This window comes from Anabrus simplex, chromosome 1 (assembly GCF_040414725.1).
Source record: "Anabrus simplex isolate iqAnaSimp1 chromosome 1, ASM4041472v1, whole genome shotgun sequence".
Classification (NCBI taxonomy): domain Eukaryota; kingdom Metazoa; phylum Arthropoda; class Insecta; order Orthoptera; family Tettigoniidae; genus Anabrus; species Anabrus simplex.
Window position 1 is genome coordinate 496,241,588 of NC_090265.1, and position 17,642 is coordinate 496,259,229.

At 41.2% G+C, this 17,642-nt stretch overlaps 1 protein-coding gene across 5 annotated transcripts in view; it reads right to left on the minus strand.

Moving 5' to 3' along the window:
* Window positions 1–6,566: 6,566 nt before the first annotated feature.
* LOC136867775 (uncharacterized) overlaps window positions 6,567–17,642 on the minus strand; it is a 143,085-nt gene continuing 132,009 nt past the window's right edge. For 4 of the 5 annotated variants that reach the window (XR_010859747.2, XR_010859745.2, XR_010859746.2 and 1 more), the window contains exon 3: window positions 7,226–7,364. Coding sequence is in view for 1 of the 5 variants with exons in the window: in XM_067144728.2 (XP_067000829.2) it covers window positions 6,846–7,364; window positions 14,460–14,465 (525 nt within the window). In the remaining 4 variants the exon portion in view is untranslated. Of the gene's footprint in view, window positions 7,365–14,459; window positions 14,510–17,642 lie in introns of those variants that run through there. The other variant, XM_067144728.2, reaches the window with a different exon arrangement.

A 17,642-nucleotide genomic window follows, 5' to 3' on the forward strand; every position in this document is an offset into this window, starting at 1 on the left:
TTCTATTTTTGGTTACAGGGAGGAGAATGGTGTTAAGTACAGAGTATAAATGTGTTTATTATATTGGCGTTGTTCATATAAAAACCGCTATGTGATATATTTCAACTTAGAACTCTGACCAGAAAGGTTCAGTACTGGATGAACTATATCAACGAATTTCCGTTTTGTGATACATGTGCTGCGGGTCAGTATTTGTCCCCTTGACACTGTCACATAAACCAGAGGGGGGAAAAGGGGAAAGGTCCGGCCCTTCGATAAAGGACAGGGAAGGGCCCCGAAAGACATGACACTGAAAGATTACCTACGCCTCGCAAACCTAATACCGTCGGAGTCGGAAAAGAGCAAGAACTGGCCAGATAGGAAAGATGAAAGAGAGGAGCCTGGCACAAGTTAACTGCCAGACTCAGCTAGTGGAACTATAGGCACCAACTCACGCTCTTAAGTTCAGAGCCCCTGGCCCCCCGTTTAGTTGCCTATTACAACAGGTAGGGGATACCGTACGTGTATTCTACCGCCTCCACCCACAGGGGGATATGGGAGAAGTAAGATAGTGCCCGTTGCTTTTCTCACTGAGCCAGAAGGTGCTATTACATATCATTCTGTCAAGCCCTATGGAATTCACGTAGTTAATGGTTTATGGGAACACTTTCACACCATTAATCACAAGGATTGACTGCATAAGGAGTGGTATTACCAGCATTACTCATGCTTTAGTCACTTTCACTTTGTCAGAATGTAACACATTGTTTAGCCCATACCAGAAGACTGTGCACTATAAACATTACGTCACACCAGCAATGAATCTGGGCAAGTATAGCATTTAATGGTGGCTAGTTTGATTTATAAAAGTTTAATTGCTACAAATACGCAACAAACAGATCGCGACTGCTTCTTTCCTCTCTCTCGATGTAGACCGCTAAACAAATACACAATTGGTGAGAGGACCTAATACGCTTCTTTCTGGTATTTTCCCTCTCTCTCTCTCTCTCTCTCCCGTTGTAGACCGTCAAAGCAACATCCCTCGCTTCCAATTGATGGCAGAGTCAGGACTGAAATTAAACCAACCTAATGAGAAGTTACTACCGTACCCATGCTAATTTCTTGACCACCTATGAGCAGGAGTTCATTTTAATTAAACACATCGTTGTCACAATAACCCATTTGGGGATTGGCTTACAGGTACTACGTGGTCAGCGTGTCGTATCAACAGCTCCTCAATCTCACGAGGCTGAGTGGAATACATTCTAGCCATTAATCCAGAATTAAAAAAAAAACATTTCTTAGCTTACTTAGTTTTTATACAACCGAGCAAGTGGCTGCGCGGTTCGGGTCAGGTAGCCATCAGCTTACATTAGGGAGATAGTGGGTTCAAACCCCGGCCCTGAAGAGGTATTCCGTGGTTTCCCACTTTCATACCAGGCAAATGCTCAAGATGTACCTTAATTAAGGGCCACGGTCGCTTCCTTTCCACTCGCAGCCATTTTCCATCCCATCGTCGCCATAAGACCTATCTGTGTTGGTGCGACGTAAAGTAAATTGTAAAAGTTTTTTTACAATAGCAGCATTCCATCTAGCGGAGATGAGTGGCAATAGAAGAGGCAGAGCACTGAACTAAGAATCTCTATTATATCATTGTTGATCAGTTTTATGAGATTAGGACATTGTAGCCCATCACATTCGCCTGGCTCGACGATATTAGGGCATTCCAGGTGAAGGGCATCTTTCATTTCCCCCTTCCCCTGCAATCTTCCTCCTCGAGTTTCCCTTTCCATTCGATGCTAGCAGCTTGACATTGTCACTTTGTCGACGTCTGTTATTCTTAAATATTTCAATTTATATTCGTGTTTCAGCCACACTAGGTACTTTTAGTTAAAATTAGATACCGTAATATTGTACATTTTAAAATCATCTCTGTCATTCGACATTGTTCTCCAATATAAGAATTTCTGAGAAAAGAAATTAATGGAATGGAAGGAGAGCATCGGATTTGCAGAGTTCGCAGAAAAGACGCATCGGCTGTGACTTCGGACTGATTCAACGTATTTCGATGATGAGGTGTCGTTTGAAAGAAAATGGCGTGTTCTGTAAGGTTTAACAGGCTGCTGTACAGTGGCAATGGAAGCAAGCGAATGATGCGTATTTAAAGTGATATTTGATGACAGAATTACAAAATATCGAAGATCGTCACTCAAAGAGCGGAGACGAAATTGATGAAAGGACATCAGGATGATTTATTTATTTATTTATTTATTTATTTATTTATTTATTTATTTATTTATTTATTTATTTATTTATTTATTTATTTATTTATTTATTTATTTATTGTAAGGCTTTTAGTGCTTTTGTGTCCGAGGACACGAAATTGATGAAAAGACATCAGGATGATTTATTTATTTATTTATTTATTTATTTATTTATTTATTTATTTATTTATTTATTGTAAGGCTTTTAGTGCTTTTGTGTCCGAGGACATGTTCGACTCGTCAGGTCTATCGCGTATGGGCGACCTGCGTGTCTGAGTGTAAGATGATGATAATGCGGTAGGTTGTGTCAGCATATAGCCAACTCCTGAAGAATAACACCAAGACGTTTCTTCAAGGCTTAACAGACCCCATCCGACGGACGATCACTATCAACCCTCAGTCCAAACGGAGGGGTTAGGAATTGAATTCAAGCTTTTGACACAGAATCTAGTGATTAGAAATTGTATAATACCACATTTCTTACCATGCTGGCCAACATTCTGATAATGAAATTATTTTCCACCAACAAGACTCGAACCGCCTAATAACAGTGTCAGACTATTAAAGGCAGGTATGTCAAGCTCACGAGCCGACTGACAACTGCGTGCTCGAGAAACAGCTGTTAGGAGCGCTAGGCCAAGACGTTATCAGATAGCGCAAACCTGGAGGGATGTATATTACACAAGCAGAACTACGGTACTCTGTACAATATGTACATTTTCTTTCATATAACGCCGTACATAATTAAATATAAATGTGCAGACCAACATGCTCTGTAAACACCATGTACCAGGAAAATAAGTAATTACTTTAAAGGCTGCCATAAGCAGTGGAGTACAAAATAAAAGCGTAACAGGCTCAACTCTCTTACGAACATTTATGAAGCAGAATAATACCGAATACTACACCACAACCATATTGCTTCTCTAGCAAAACATCATGCTTTTATAAACTTAAGCAAAAGAAAATAGGCTATGATTAAAGTAGCATCTCTTCAAGCAACCATGTTGATACAGAACAGTGACAAATTACTGTGTCAACCCTTATGCAGCTGAATGTCTCAAACATTACTTGCAGACCAAAACAGGTAACTGGAGTCTGTCATCAGCAGACATGCACAGCCCTGAGTCAGCAACGTTGGGAGGTACTAGCCGAGTGAGGGGAAGTGAACTGCGCCCTCGTGCACACGGGCACTGCGCTTATGGCGGGCAAGCTTCCAATGATGATGGACACCAGGCCGGCTTTTGAGGATGTGACACCTCAACGATCATTACGACCAAGGTGGCTAATCATGATGATAGAAAACAAATGTATAGAGTAGTCTTAAAGCCCAGCGTCAAAATGGGCAAGGCAGCACGGAGCGAACGAGTACAGCCTTTCTGTGTCTGTTGTGGCGAATTCCGGCGTTAGAAGAAGTCGCGCGGTACAAGGGCAGTGGCGAATTTCCCATACGCGATTGATGTTTTACATCCCTTGTATTTTCAACGAAAAATAAATATTCATTGCTCATATTTTCATGGAAGTTATTTATATAAAATTCAAACGCGCAGTTATCGATACTCAGAGATGGAAGTAACGAGCGTGGATGGTTGCCAAACTACTCCAAAGATGGTAGCACGATAATTAAACCCTTGCTGGTTGTTGATCTCTTCCATGCGGTTGGAATGCGGAACGAACAGCCACATCTGTCAAGAGGGCAGTGCAAGCTGGAATCCTGTAAGTTATCGCGCGTGGCCGGGATTTATTTCTTATTTCACGAAATATTGGAGTTCTTGCTTGTGAGCGGTTCTTCTCTTGTGCTATAAATGATGATATAATTATGACAAATGTGTGTTGTTGTAATATAAATAATTTAGTTTCGTGTGCTTGTAGTGTAAATATCAAACAAAGAAAATGCGGGAATGATGCGATATTGAAATGACATCACACCGATCAGAGAGTAGTTCATCAGGCATGGATGTAGGAGCGCCAGGGTTATGCGTTTCTACCGCGCAATCCGAATTGAATTATTCCAACCATTGTGTAATCGAACAATTATTAAGAGAAACATTTAGAATGCTTTCTTTTAAGGAGAAAAGCAGAATTCTAAATGGAGGACAACCACGTCCAACTCTCAATGTAACTACACAACTTAAATCGTGTCTTCGTCATTTCAACAGAAATGTTTATGAAACAGACCATTGGATTGGTGGATGTGAGATTTTAAATAAACTTTCCTGTCGACCCTGTTTGTTGTTTTCTCTTGAAAATGTGTTTGAAATGACGGCTTGTTTGCGTTGATGTTTCCAAATTTTTTTCGGTTACATCCCATAAACCAGAAGTCAGGAGTCGCCACTCTACAAGAGCAACCTGAAGATACCATTGCTATGCTCAAAGTTAATGTACGACGTTGTAAAACGCGCCTTTGGAAGCTAAGCCTCAGAGTGAACTACGCTTGGAGTAAACGACAGCGCTTGTACGTCTAAGGAACTGATGGACATCGACGATAATGATCAGAGCGCTAGTATGCAAGAACTTTCAGAGAACTTCATGGAGATGATTGTTGCGAAACTTCTGCACCAAAATCGACCGTGGTCTGAGCTATGGAGAGCTAGCAACTCCCATTTCTCTGAAATGTTTCCGAAAAATGAATTTGCACCCGAACTATCCTTCATAAGCCTTGCAACCGGTGTCAATCCAGTATCTGAATGAATGAATCTCACGTAGAATTTTATTTCGCCACACCACATGGACGTATTCACTCGTAGAACGCTGTTGTACCCGACACAGCGTAACCCCCTATTTTTATTACGTAGAATTTGTGAGTGAAAATAACCGTTATGCAAATCGTGGCTTAAGTAGAGGTTACCAGCCTGGAACTCGACTGCCAGACCTCGCTATTGCTCGGTTTCCAAACTCGTAATAACTTCTGACCCCTCTTATATTTTAAGTAAAAGTTTCCTTTAAATTCCCAGCCATATATTTTACAGATAGGGAGCTCACCCAGTACGGTCAGTTTTTATCCGATCCTCCTCCCAAATAAGAAGTTACAGCAGACGCAGTTGAAACACTGATATTTAATCCTTCTCTCACGCGCGAGTCACGCGCTGGTAACCGAATATTCGAATTTCCAGAGTGAAATAATGACAGTCAAAGATGTCTTAAATTCTATTCCTCCAGATACTTACTTATCTGCTTAACATTTTCAACTATGGTGACAGGAAATTTCACTCAATAATGTATAATATCGCTTTGCGTTACTGTCCTAATTCCTAACTTTAAATAAGTAAGAGACGAATAAAGTACTTGAAACCTACTTCAACAGTGGTAACTTCCGGTTCACATACTTAACAAATTAACTCGAATATTTTTGTTGAGAATGATCAGAATAAATACCATTCGATAGCAAAGTATTGTTTTGTGACGGTTCTCTTTGCTGACCACAGTAAGTAACAGAATGTGCCAATATACATCCCATTCTCAAGTCACTACGATTATGGAGAAAAACACTATTGGATAAAGAATTAAGGATATGTATACAAAAAACATGTTTTTATTGAAATATTTGAAAATATCTAACTTGTACAGTTGAAGTAAAAAGTTACAAAAATATAACAGTAGTTGTTCAGGATAAATTATACAATGAACCGGAATGCATGTTGCATTCAGCCTTGCGAAGTGGAGAGAGACTAAGAATAATCGACGATGAAGATAAACCAGAGAATGTGAAGGGGAAAAAGAGTAAAACCTTGGCTTTGCTAAAGAGCTTTCAGTTCTTAGAAAGGATGTGACATTGATTGTTCCAAAGCGATAGCAAGGAAGCCTGCGAGCCAAACGACCTTGCTGCGTCCTGTGTACTCAGCTTCACTATTAGTGGAATCTGTTAACGCCCCGCAAACACTTCTTTCTCTATTTTATCTTCATTTCTACACGAACTGAAATGTGTCGGTCGAGATGGGATAATTCTCATCACTTTTATGTTATAAACAAAAATCTGTGACTAGTGAAGAGGTTTTTCCTATAACCTTTTGAAGTATTTCTTTCAAAACATTCCGCAGATAAAATGGATCAAGAACAGTTAATAAATTAACGAAGAAATATATCTCGAAGTGAAACTACCAACACATGTAAAGGACACACCAATGTAAAGAATTAATGTTCGTTCACGACAGTGCGAGGAAGACACACGCCGAACTATTTTCATGTGTCGAAAATTTGCTGAATACTAAATGATAAGCATTTTTCTCCCGTGAAACTACTTATTTAGCCTAAAAATAAAAACATAAAATGCATCTCAACTGAAGGAGATTCAAAAAAATGAAATGAGTTTGCACGGTATGAGAATACTTTTCTGTATAATATTTTAACATTTTCAAATTTTAAGTCAAATTAACAGGTAAAAATAAAACATTAAATTTAGATTACAAATGAAGAAATACAATATTACAGTTTCAACATCACTTTGTAACAATAACCGTTTTATTGACGTCCGATGCAGTTCATTACGTCTCTAGTCCATTTTTAAACTGGGTGATCCACTTCTCCGAGGAAGCGATGTCCATCTGAAGAATGGTGCACGCCCCCTCATCTGTCTCCACGTCCACAAGGAGCAACCCAATAGCTCTAGGAGGACTCTACAGACACTGAGTCCTTGTTTGCATCTTCCTTGGAGTCAGACGAAGATTCAGACTTCTTGTCGTCACTTTGAGCAGGTAGCAGAGGGAAGTGAAGGAAGGGGCTGTAAAGGAGAGGTACAGGGTGGTGGTAGGAGTAGGGCGTGAGGAAAGGAGAGTAGTAGCTGTAAGGGTGGTAGGTACTGTACACCGTCACTGGGAGGGGTGCCAACACGGGGGCCAGGGGGAGAGTCTTGTTGGATGGTTTGGCCTCCTCGGGAGCTGCTTCAGAGTCAGTACCGTTCTTAGCCTCGGGCAAGTCGGCCAGGGCGGCAGGGCTGCCCAGGATAACAGGGCCCACAGGGCCCAGAGCCAAGGGCGACAACACTGGCGCCGAAACAGAGATGGCGCGACTCGGAACTAGCTTCTCATTGGTGGTAATGAGGGCGTTGTAGACCCGAGGGACGCGCAACAGTCCGGCATCGACCTGGCTGCACACCAGCACACTCGCCACAATGAGCAGGGGCACCTGAAACAGACACAAGACCAGTGTAGCACTGAGGACAAGCTCTGAAAGCGTCTGCATTACATATTACATGCCCTGGGTACTGCAGTGACTCCAGTGTATTTGTGTCGTTTTACAGAATGTGTCTATAATTGAAACAAATTTTACATTTTGAATAAGGCACTATACCGAATAGACACCAAAATTCATTGTACTTGGAGACCGAAAATCTCGACTTCAACGTTCTAGCCCTCTCTCGGACTGGAGTACTCTTATGATCTGTAATTTGTCCTCAGAAAAGGAAACATTGCACTCGTAGGGAATATCAGTGTTTGAGAATTTCTTCCACTCAGTTGTGTCAGGCTCATTTTGTCACATGTCTGCTTTCCCTTGAAACAGTACGCACAGGCTTCTTTCATTACTTTCTTGTTATCATTGAGCTGCATGTTTATACCCCAATAAATTCAGGCATAATAATATTAGGACCACCTAGCTGCGGAAGTTGCTTGCATGTTTATTCCACGTAACATCAATAGTTGTCAATATTACCGATTGAGCTTTGCCTAAGAACAAAGTAAACGTAAATAGCTGTGAGTGATTCAATTAAATTGTATGAAATATCATTGAATTATCAGGATAGTTTTAACAGCCTAGCACATCGAAATTGTCTGCCCGGTGAGTGAAATGAAATGTCGTATGGCTTTTAGTGCCGGGATATCCCAGGACGGGTTCGGCTCGCCAGATGCAGGTCTTTCTATTTGACTCCTGTAGGCGACCTGAGCGTCGTGATGAGGAAGAAATGATGAAGACAACACGTACACCCAGCCCCCGTGTCATTGGAAGTAACCAATTAAGGTTAAAGTCCCCGACCCGGCCGGAAATCGAACCCGGGACCCTTTGAACCGAAGGCCAGTACGCTGACCGTTCAGCCAACGAGTCGGACTGCCCGGTGAGTAAGATATAAACCTGTGTTACAGCAGTTCCTGTAGAACAAAGTAAACTGAGTGAATAGTTGCGTGGTTTGCGTCACGTGCCTATCAGCTTGCATTCATGAGACAGTGGATGTCGGCAGCCCTTAAGATGGTTTTCCCATTGTCACGCCATACTTCAGATGTACCCTGATTAGGGCCAACGTCACTTCCTCTACGTTCTAGCCCTTTCCTATCCCATCGTCGCGATAACACTTATTTGTGTCGGTGCGACACAAAAGTCCCTGGACTGACCCAGTATTTGCGTGAGATGAGTATATTGGGGAGTAAGAAACCATAGCTAAAATTTGGCCCTTAACAAATGACTGACAATCAGAAAACAGAAGGAAGTAAGAAATTCTGTTAAGCTTCTAAACCACCTACTTGGCAGACTGCTGTTTACGTTTCCATAGCGGCGCCACACTGTTACTTCGACAACATTTTCCCACATTCTGTACCGAGCGTGTAAAGCTTAAAAGTGACAAATGATATTTCCTTTCACTCAATAAATGGTAGGCTTTTAAATAACATTTTAACCTCCAGTAATATAGGCTACTGACAATATTTAAATTAGTGCATTCCTTTCAACAAGTAGGTTTATAGCTTGAGAATCATCGAAGTTACAGGATTGTTAAATAGGAGCATGAGGCACAACACCAGACACGTTTGTGAAATTCTGCAAGTCCTTCCACCATCTAAATGTACTGACAACCGACGTGGCACTAACCGCAATGAAATCATCAATTAGGATTTTAAGAAAACATCTTCGTTGGAATCACGGTAACGTCGCGAAAATAATTCTTTGGTATTCATTCTCAACCAAACGTTCTATTATCTACATTTTTATGGGATTTGATACTATGTATTTCGTCTAAGAGTAGCCTACAATTTGGTTAGCAAAGTATAATAAGTACACAATACTCATATTAGAAATAATAATAATAATAATAATAATAATAATAATAATAATAATAATAATAATAATAATAATAATAATAATAATAATATGCTCTCAGTTACCATGTTGCAGACCTTGTAAAACTGTGCCAACCAGATGGCCTCCACCCATCCCGATTGTGCCGGTATCTTATCTAACAAAGAGTTAATTTTATTTTCTGGGATAACAATGAGTGTGCCACCAGAGTTCTTTAACATGTCAACAATAATGAGCTGGAATCGAACCAGCGAACTTCGGATTGTTCCACTGCTCCACAGAAGCAGTTTCCTATTAAGGAAACTTAAAAAAAAATAACTGTTAAGGTTCTTCAATGTGTGGAAACTAATTTATGAACAGATAACATTTAGAAAATATCTGGAAAAGGTAATATATTATAACAGACAGACTTACGTCGCACTGACTCAGATAGATCTTACGGCGACGATAGAAGAGGATTGATCAAGGACTGGAGAGGAAGCAACAGTGACCATAAAAATGGGACACTACGGAAACGCATCTTCAGGACTGCCGACGATGGGGTTCTAACCCACTATGTCTCAAATGCAAGTTCACAGCTACGTGAACCGAACCCCGTATCCGTATGTATAGTCGCACGCACGGTATTGTATTTTCTTCGCATGTAATATTTTATCAGACTTAGAATAATTATAAAAATGTAACTCACCTCCCGTATACAGCAGGTACAATACCATGCGCTCATTCTATTTTTTTATATTTTTGAGCGACTGTACATACTTTTTTAATTCGAAAACTCAGACTGAGTTTCAAATATTTGAACGCAATGGCACGACACTGCTCATGCTTCTGTGAGTGCGTTCCGCTTTACTGTAGGGCTTGTTTACCCCCTCCCATGACTGCGAGGCTGACAACACCCTGGCATTTATAAGTAATTTTTGCTATGTGTTTTACGTCGCACCGACAAACTGATCTTATGGCGACGATGAAATAGGACAGGGCTGGGAATGGAAAAGAAGAGGCCATGGCCTTAATTAAGGTACAGCCGCAGCATTTGTCTGGTGTGAAAATGGGAAGCCACGCGGAAACCATCTTCAGGGCAATCGAACCATCCTGTTAAATGTCAGAGTCATTCTCAGGCTGTCCTAATTATAGTATAACTTCGAGCTTATGAACGTTGCAACCTTCCAATTCTATCGAGGAGCGTCGACTACGAAGGCACAGGGATTCATAATATTTCTCGCAATACTGTTGTGCCAGTTTATTAATAGCGTAACTTTCTTCCAATTGAAGAAATGCGGACGGGATTCTGTACCCCATGGACTCCATTGCTTTCTTTCTGTCCTCTACTTGGAAGGCCAGATAAAGGTTTACAGCACAGTTCCATTACATTATAGTAGCTCATCCAACTAATTTTTTAAAACCCCATGGTCAAAAGAAGGTTGGTAGGGAGTTAATGACATTTTTACTTCCTTTAGTGGGCCGGTGACGTCTATGTTAGGCCCCTTTAAACAACAAGCATCATCATCATCACTTCCTTTAGTGCCTGTCGTGTACCACAGTATTAGCATACCGAGATGAGGCAAGTGAGGTGAATGAACACCGACCGAGGAGTTAAATCACCTCCCAGCTTGATATGAATTTATTATCACTCACCAGGACAGTATAGGGTATGTTTAAAGCACCGTTCTAACCATATGTTAAAAACAACGTCCTTCCACTCTCAGTTTATTCTAAGCAGGAACAGCTTTGTGACATAATCGTTCAATTCCACGCATTAAGGTCCCCTAGATGTTGGTTCAGCACTTCTTTAAATGCAATTCTACCGGGTGAGGCGCAGTACTACCAATTTCACGTCTGATGTTCTGCCGATAGAGCTGTGATGACCAAGGTCTGCGAGCACAACTTTAGAGCACGCGCTTCTGTGAGCCAGTTCAAGTGGGTTTCAAGACCAATTTGTACTTGAAAACAAAATCAGCTTATTAGGTCGTGTTTATTGCATATAGTACAGGACGAAGAGATGTTAAGTACTGAACATAAAGAACCAACCAGAAACGAGTGGGAACCGAACCCATAACCATCCGATTTACATGTTTAACTAATGATGAGCCATCTTCGATGCATCTCATTATTCTTTTTCACTGATAGGAAATATCGTGTTTTATTTCTAACCAGATTGAAATGACCATTTCTAGAATCGATGTCAAGTTCAGTCGGAAACTTCTATAGAAAGATACATTAAATATGTTTGCCTCTCTATTTCCTGGAGTTCGATAACGTGGGCAGTAAGACTATCATCAAAACTAGGCTTACGACAGATAGGTAACCGGTTTTTTCTTTTCAATTTGCTTTACGTCGCACCGACACAGATAAATCTTATGGAAACGATGGGATAGGAAAGTACTAGGAGTGGGAAGGAAGCAACCGTGGCCTTAATTAAGGTACAGCACCAGCATTTCCCTGATGTGAAAATGGGAAACCACGGGAAACCATCTTCAGGGTTGCCGACAGTGGGGTTCGAACCTTCTATCTCCTGAGTGCAGGCTCACAGTTACGTGAGCGAAATCGCACAGCCACTCACTCGGTAACCGGTTAATTGACTGATTCCCAACTTCTGATCATGTATTATTATTATTATTATTATTATTATTATTATTATTATTATTATTATTATTATTATTATTATTCGAAAGACATCTTCAGAGCATCAAAGACGGAGGAAGAAAATAACTTGCCAAATGAAGTGATATGGGAATGTTGACCATGAACGATAGAGATGTCTCACCGGGCGAGTTGGCAGTGCGTTTAGGGTCGCGCAGCTGTGAGCCGGCATCTGGAACATACTGGTTCGAACCCCACTTTTGATAGCCATGACGATGGTTTTCCGTAACTTCCCATTTTCACGCTAGGCAAATGCTGGGGCTGTACCTTAATTAAGGCCGCGGTCGCTTCCTTCCCACTCCTAGCTCTTGTTTGATACAGCACGAATATATTGTGCAGGTGGTAGTATTGCAAATGTCATTTCTCGGCAACCGGCTAGCCACAGTTTACGAATATCGTCGAGTTTCGTGAATGTATACAGTTAAATACTTTTTTTGCCAGCCAACTTTTGAGTGTTCGACGTTTTTTCAAGGCCCTTCTGTCCGCTTGCATGTTAGCTTACTCTTGTCTCACCGTGCGATATGTAAACCATTCGTGCATTTTTACTAAAACCACGATAACTCGTAAATCATTCATGAAAATTATATAATACAAGGGGTACTTGTATCTTGAAAATATATTGAGGCGAATAAACTATTTACTTGACAAGGTTTGCATGATTATTTCTAAAGATGTGGTTTTTAATTTTAAAGTTGATTTTCTACTGAAAACTACAACCTAACAACACTTATTGTGGGCTACCATTTAGAGACAGGTGCACACTCGCGGATTTTTTATGGCAATATGTACACTCAACAAGTCTTTCACACACATATAGTACTTGGGATCTATCATTGGCGGTAAACCAAAGAAAAGCACTCGGATGGCCGTTGTTTATTTTTGATTTGATTTTTTAGAAATCGCTTTACATCGCACCGACACAGATAGGTCTTATGGTAACGATGGGATAGGAAAAGGCTAGGAGTGGGCAGAAAGCGACCGTAGTCTTAGTTAAGGTGCAGCCACAGCATCTGCCTGGTGTAAAAACGGGTAACAACGGAATACAATATTCAGGGCAGCTGACAGCGGGGTTCGAACCCACTATCTCCCGAATGCAAGCAGACAGCTACGTGGGCGAACCCGCGTAGCCACTTGTTCGATGGATGGCCGCTTCGACGTGGAATAGGCTACGTCTACAGTTTCTGAACCGTACTTGGGCCAGTGAGCGAAAAGAAACGATGGAAGTTTTAATAATAATAATAATAATAATAATAATAATAATAATAATAATAATAATAATAATAAATAATAATAATAAAATTAAGAAATAATAATTAATAAATTAATAATAAATTATTATTATTATTATTATTATTATTATTATTATTATTATTATTATTATTATTATTATTATTAAACAATCCGTGCGACGAAAGTGTTCAATATCTCATTGTTAAGAGGGTGGACACAGCAACAAGAATCTGACCTCGATATGACGTCATCGGGTGATAAAATAGCACCGCCACCTTGAGGTACTGAAATCAGTGTGCCGCGTTGCTAACAGTTAGTGTAGTTCCGGACTCCCGCGTGTTACCACATCGTATGAAGTGTCGTTTGATTCGTCTCAGTGAGTTCTGCAAGCATACGGCGTAGAAAATTAAATACAGAACCTTTGAGGCAACTGAGGTGGGAAGGAGAGCGAAAAGTTTCCTTTCTTCGCAAAATATAGCAATATATTGCCAAAAAACACTTCAGAATTATTGAGAAAGCAATCTAAGTGCTAAACTGACTTATCAAAATTCCAAATTATCGAAAATCACTCATGCAAAAACTTGTCGCAGCAACGTTCGAACATTTTTTTTACTTCCATCACTAAAATTGCCGCTGTTCTGCTCCCTTTTCTGATGGATTAATGTTTCGTACACCTAAACCTTCCTCAGTAAATGATCTACTGTAAGCAATGAGGAATACCGCATCAAAATCCATTCGGCAGTTCTTGACATTAATCCGCTCAAATGTAGACACCTATCAGGGACTTGTATTTTATAATATGTACATATTTACTGACGAGTGAAGGAATCCTTTCTTATAGCCCGTCATAATAATAATAATAATAATAATAATAATAATAATAATAATAATAATAATAATAAATCTTACTGGCTTAACGTCCTACTAACTACTTTTACGGTTTTCGGAGACGCCGAGGTGCCGGAATGTAGTCCCTCAGAAGTTTTTTACGTGCCAATAAATTTATCGACACAAGGCTGACGTATTTGAGCACCTTCAGATACCGCCGGACTGAGCCAGGATCCATCTCCAGAGATCACCAGTAGCTAATCTGGTGTTATATAATCATCATTGCTGTCGTCAAAAAAATTAAGTTCCGCGGAACGTCTGAAAAAAAACCCTCAATCCAAAGTTTTCTCAAGGATTCGAACCTTGAAACGTACACTCGTTGCTGGGAACATCTTTCAAACCGTCAATCTGTTTTTCTTGTATGAAGTCCACAGAAATGCACATGTTCACTGGCGGTAAGCACTGTCACTGACACACGACACACACACCACACATCCTGTTAGGCCCCACCCGACTTACCTGCATTGTCTGCTTCTTGGAGGTCGTGCGTGTCGACACTGCTCGAGGTAATGGTGTGTGGCTACTCGCGCTGTCTTTTATAAGGTCTCCCTTCACTTGACCATGTTCCCCCTCCCCGCCCCTCCCCCGCAACCTTGGGCCCTACAGCCTTATCACACCTCACACTGGGCACCATCAATTAACACCACCTCAAAACTCTGGAGCAGAAACGCCCAGAAATAAGACTACTATCCCGCACTCCCATTCAATGTGAGTCCTACTAAACATCTGAGAAAATTACAATATATACTGTAGATGGGAAAGGCTGAGCCCAGGGTGTAGGGATGGAAAGCCTACCTCTTACTGGGAGGCCCAGGGTTGCATTCCTGACAAGGTCAGTGTTTCATACCTGGATCTGAGGGCTGGTTCGACGTTCAGTCAGCCAACATGAGAATAACTGAGGAGCTATCGGACAGTGAGATAGCGGGTCGGGTCTAGAAATTCAAGAATAACGGCCGAAAGGGTTCGTCGCGCTGACCGGACGTCACCTCGTAATCTGCAGGCCTTCAGGCTGAGCAATGGTTGCGTGGTCGCTCAAGGACCATAAGGGCTATTTCGGACCCTGATGCCCTAAAGAGGAGAGCTATGAAAGGCGAAGAAAATGAACGACACGTTAGAGAGCTGGGCTGAGTGGCTTAGACTGTTGATGCGCTGGACTTCTGACCTCAACTTGGCAGGTTCGATCCTGATTCAGTCCGGTGGTATTTGAAGGTGATCAAATACGTCATCCTTTTGTCGGTAGATTTACTGGCACGTAAAAGAACTCCTGCGAGACTAAATTCCGGCACCTCGGTGTCTCCGAAAACCATGAAAAAGTAGTTAGTGAAACGTAAAGTCAATAACATTACTATTTTGACGCATCAGAACTCAAAGAAAAGTCTAGTTATAGGAAAAGCTTGTGGTTTTATGAGACTGTCGCCTGGAGTCCTGTGATCGACACAAGAGATGGTAATATTGTATAACTCGTATCCACCAAGGCATCTCGAACTTTGAATATGTAACTCGTGAACTCTCCATTCTATTCGCGCATATTCCGCTGAGAAACCTCTACTGTCATCCTTTCCTTTTTATCTCTTTTCCAACAATGAAACCGGCGTAACGGACTTCTGAACAATGATCGGCCCGAAGGAACGCCTCATCCGAGTACTCTTGAGAGTACAGCAGCTGATTGCTCTGCAATCTTGAACACAGAGGTGAAACGTCTGTCCAACTGTGTAACTCAGCTGGCTCATTTTCTCAACTGACCATGAATCCATGCAAAGGGACACGCCAAAAATGTTATTATATTATCCTGAATAAATTATTTTTTAGACATGCTAATATAGCTTGTAGGCTTTTGCCGTGACAAGAAAACAAGGGGAAATGCTTTACTTTCCAGATACTTAGCTCTGCGTTTGCAGAAGAAAACCTCATCAGTTCACGAGGATGACTTCTCTAATGATGACGGTTTGAATTCGAGATACTTTACCGTTGGTCTATTGTAAGTAGACACCATTAGTTTGCTTTATGATGGTGCTATCGCTGATCACCCTTTTTCTCGTCTGATTTCGTGTGTTTCTTAGACAGAAACTCCCACTAGGAGGGCAAATTATATGAACGTGATGACCTGTTCTTCTGATATATTTATACCGATGTACGTACTTCTAATTAATTGGAAGCTACATACCATTATGGTAGGGGCGCCTTGCGATATAGTGTTAGCGAGTCTGTCTCTCACTTTGAGGCCTTGGGTTCGATTTCCGGCCAGGGCAGGGATTTTTACGAGAATCTAAGCGTTTGTTGAAGTCCACTCAGACTACGCGAGACCAATTAAGAAGGTATCTGAAGATGGGATAGCGACCCCGGTCTAGAAAGCAAACATTAACGGCCGATAGGATCCGTTACGCTGACTACGCATCACATCGTAATCTGCAGGTCCTTGGGCTGAGCAGCGGTCACTTGGTAAGGCCCTTGAGAACTGTAGCGCCATGAGGTTAATTTTTACCATTACGATTAAAGAGGAGACCGTACCTAAGAAAAAGTACTTTCCCATCATATCACTCAAGTAGGAAGATCTCGCAGAAAAAGTATTAATAATAATAATAATAATAATAATAATAATAATAATAATAATAATAATAATAATAATAATAATAATAATAATAATAATTGTTTTACCTCTCATTAACTATTTTTACGATTTTTAGGGAATCCGAGGTACCGGAATTTTGTTCTGCTTTGTTTATCTTACATGCCGGTAAATCTACCGACACGAAGGTGGCGAATTTGAGCACCTCGAAATACCACCGGACTGACCCGGGATCGAACCCAACAACTTGGACTCTACTGTCTGAGACACTAAGCCCGGCTTGAGAAAACAATTTCAAGAAAAGTTGACGATGGAATTTGTAGCCAAGCCCGAAGTGTATGGGAAGCTACCCGCCATACACGCCTACATTTCAAGGCGCACAGCTACCCTGGTCTGTGCTTCGTGTGGTGTATTATCATCTTCAAGGCCTGCCTCCTACAGCTGAATTAATTATTCTTCTAGGTAATATCTGTTCATTCATTTGCATGACACGCCAACATGCACGCGCCGCTTCGTCTCCCTTTCATTACTAACGTGGCTCATGTTTCTTGACTAGTAACATCCACCTCAGTTCTTAATTACAGTAATTGAGGCGTTACGATTACATAGGACGAATTCAACAAATGAATGTTTTGAGAAAGGAACATTTGAAATTACTTTTTTTGGGCGAACTCAACAGAAAACGGACTTACAGTACAAAAAAAAAAAAAAATGGCGTATGGCTTTTAGTGCCGGGAGTGTCCGAAGACAAGTTCGGCTCGCCAGGTGCAGGTCTTTCTATTCGACACCCGTAGGTGACCTGCGCGTCGTGATGAGTATGAAATGATGATGAAGACAGCACATACACCCAGCCCCCGTGCCATTGGAATTAACCAATTAAGGTTAAAATCCCCGACTCGGCCGGGAATCGAACCCGGGACCCTCTGAACCGAAGGCCAGTACGCTGACCGTTCAGCCAACGAGTCGGACACTTACAGTACATATAGGCTGTTATGAAAATAATGCTATTGCTTTTACGTTCCACTGTCTGATATTATTACGGTTTTCGGAGATGCAGAGGTGCCGGAACTAGCGTA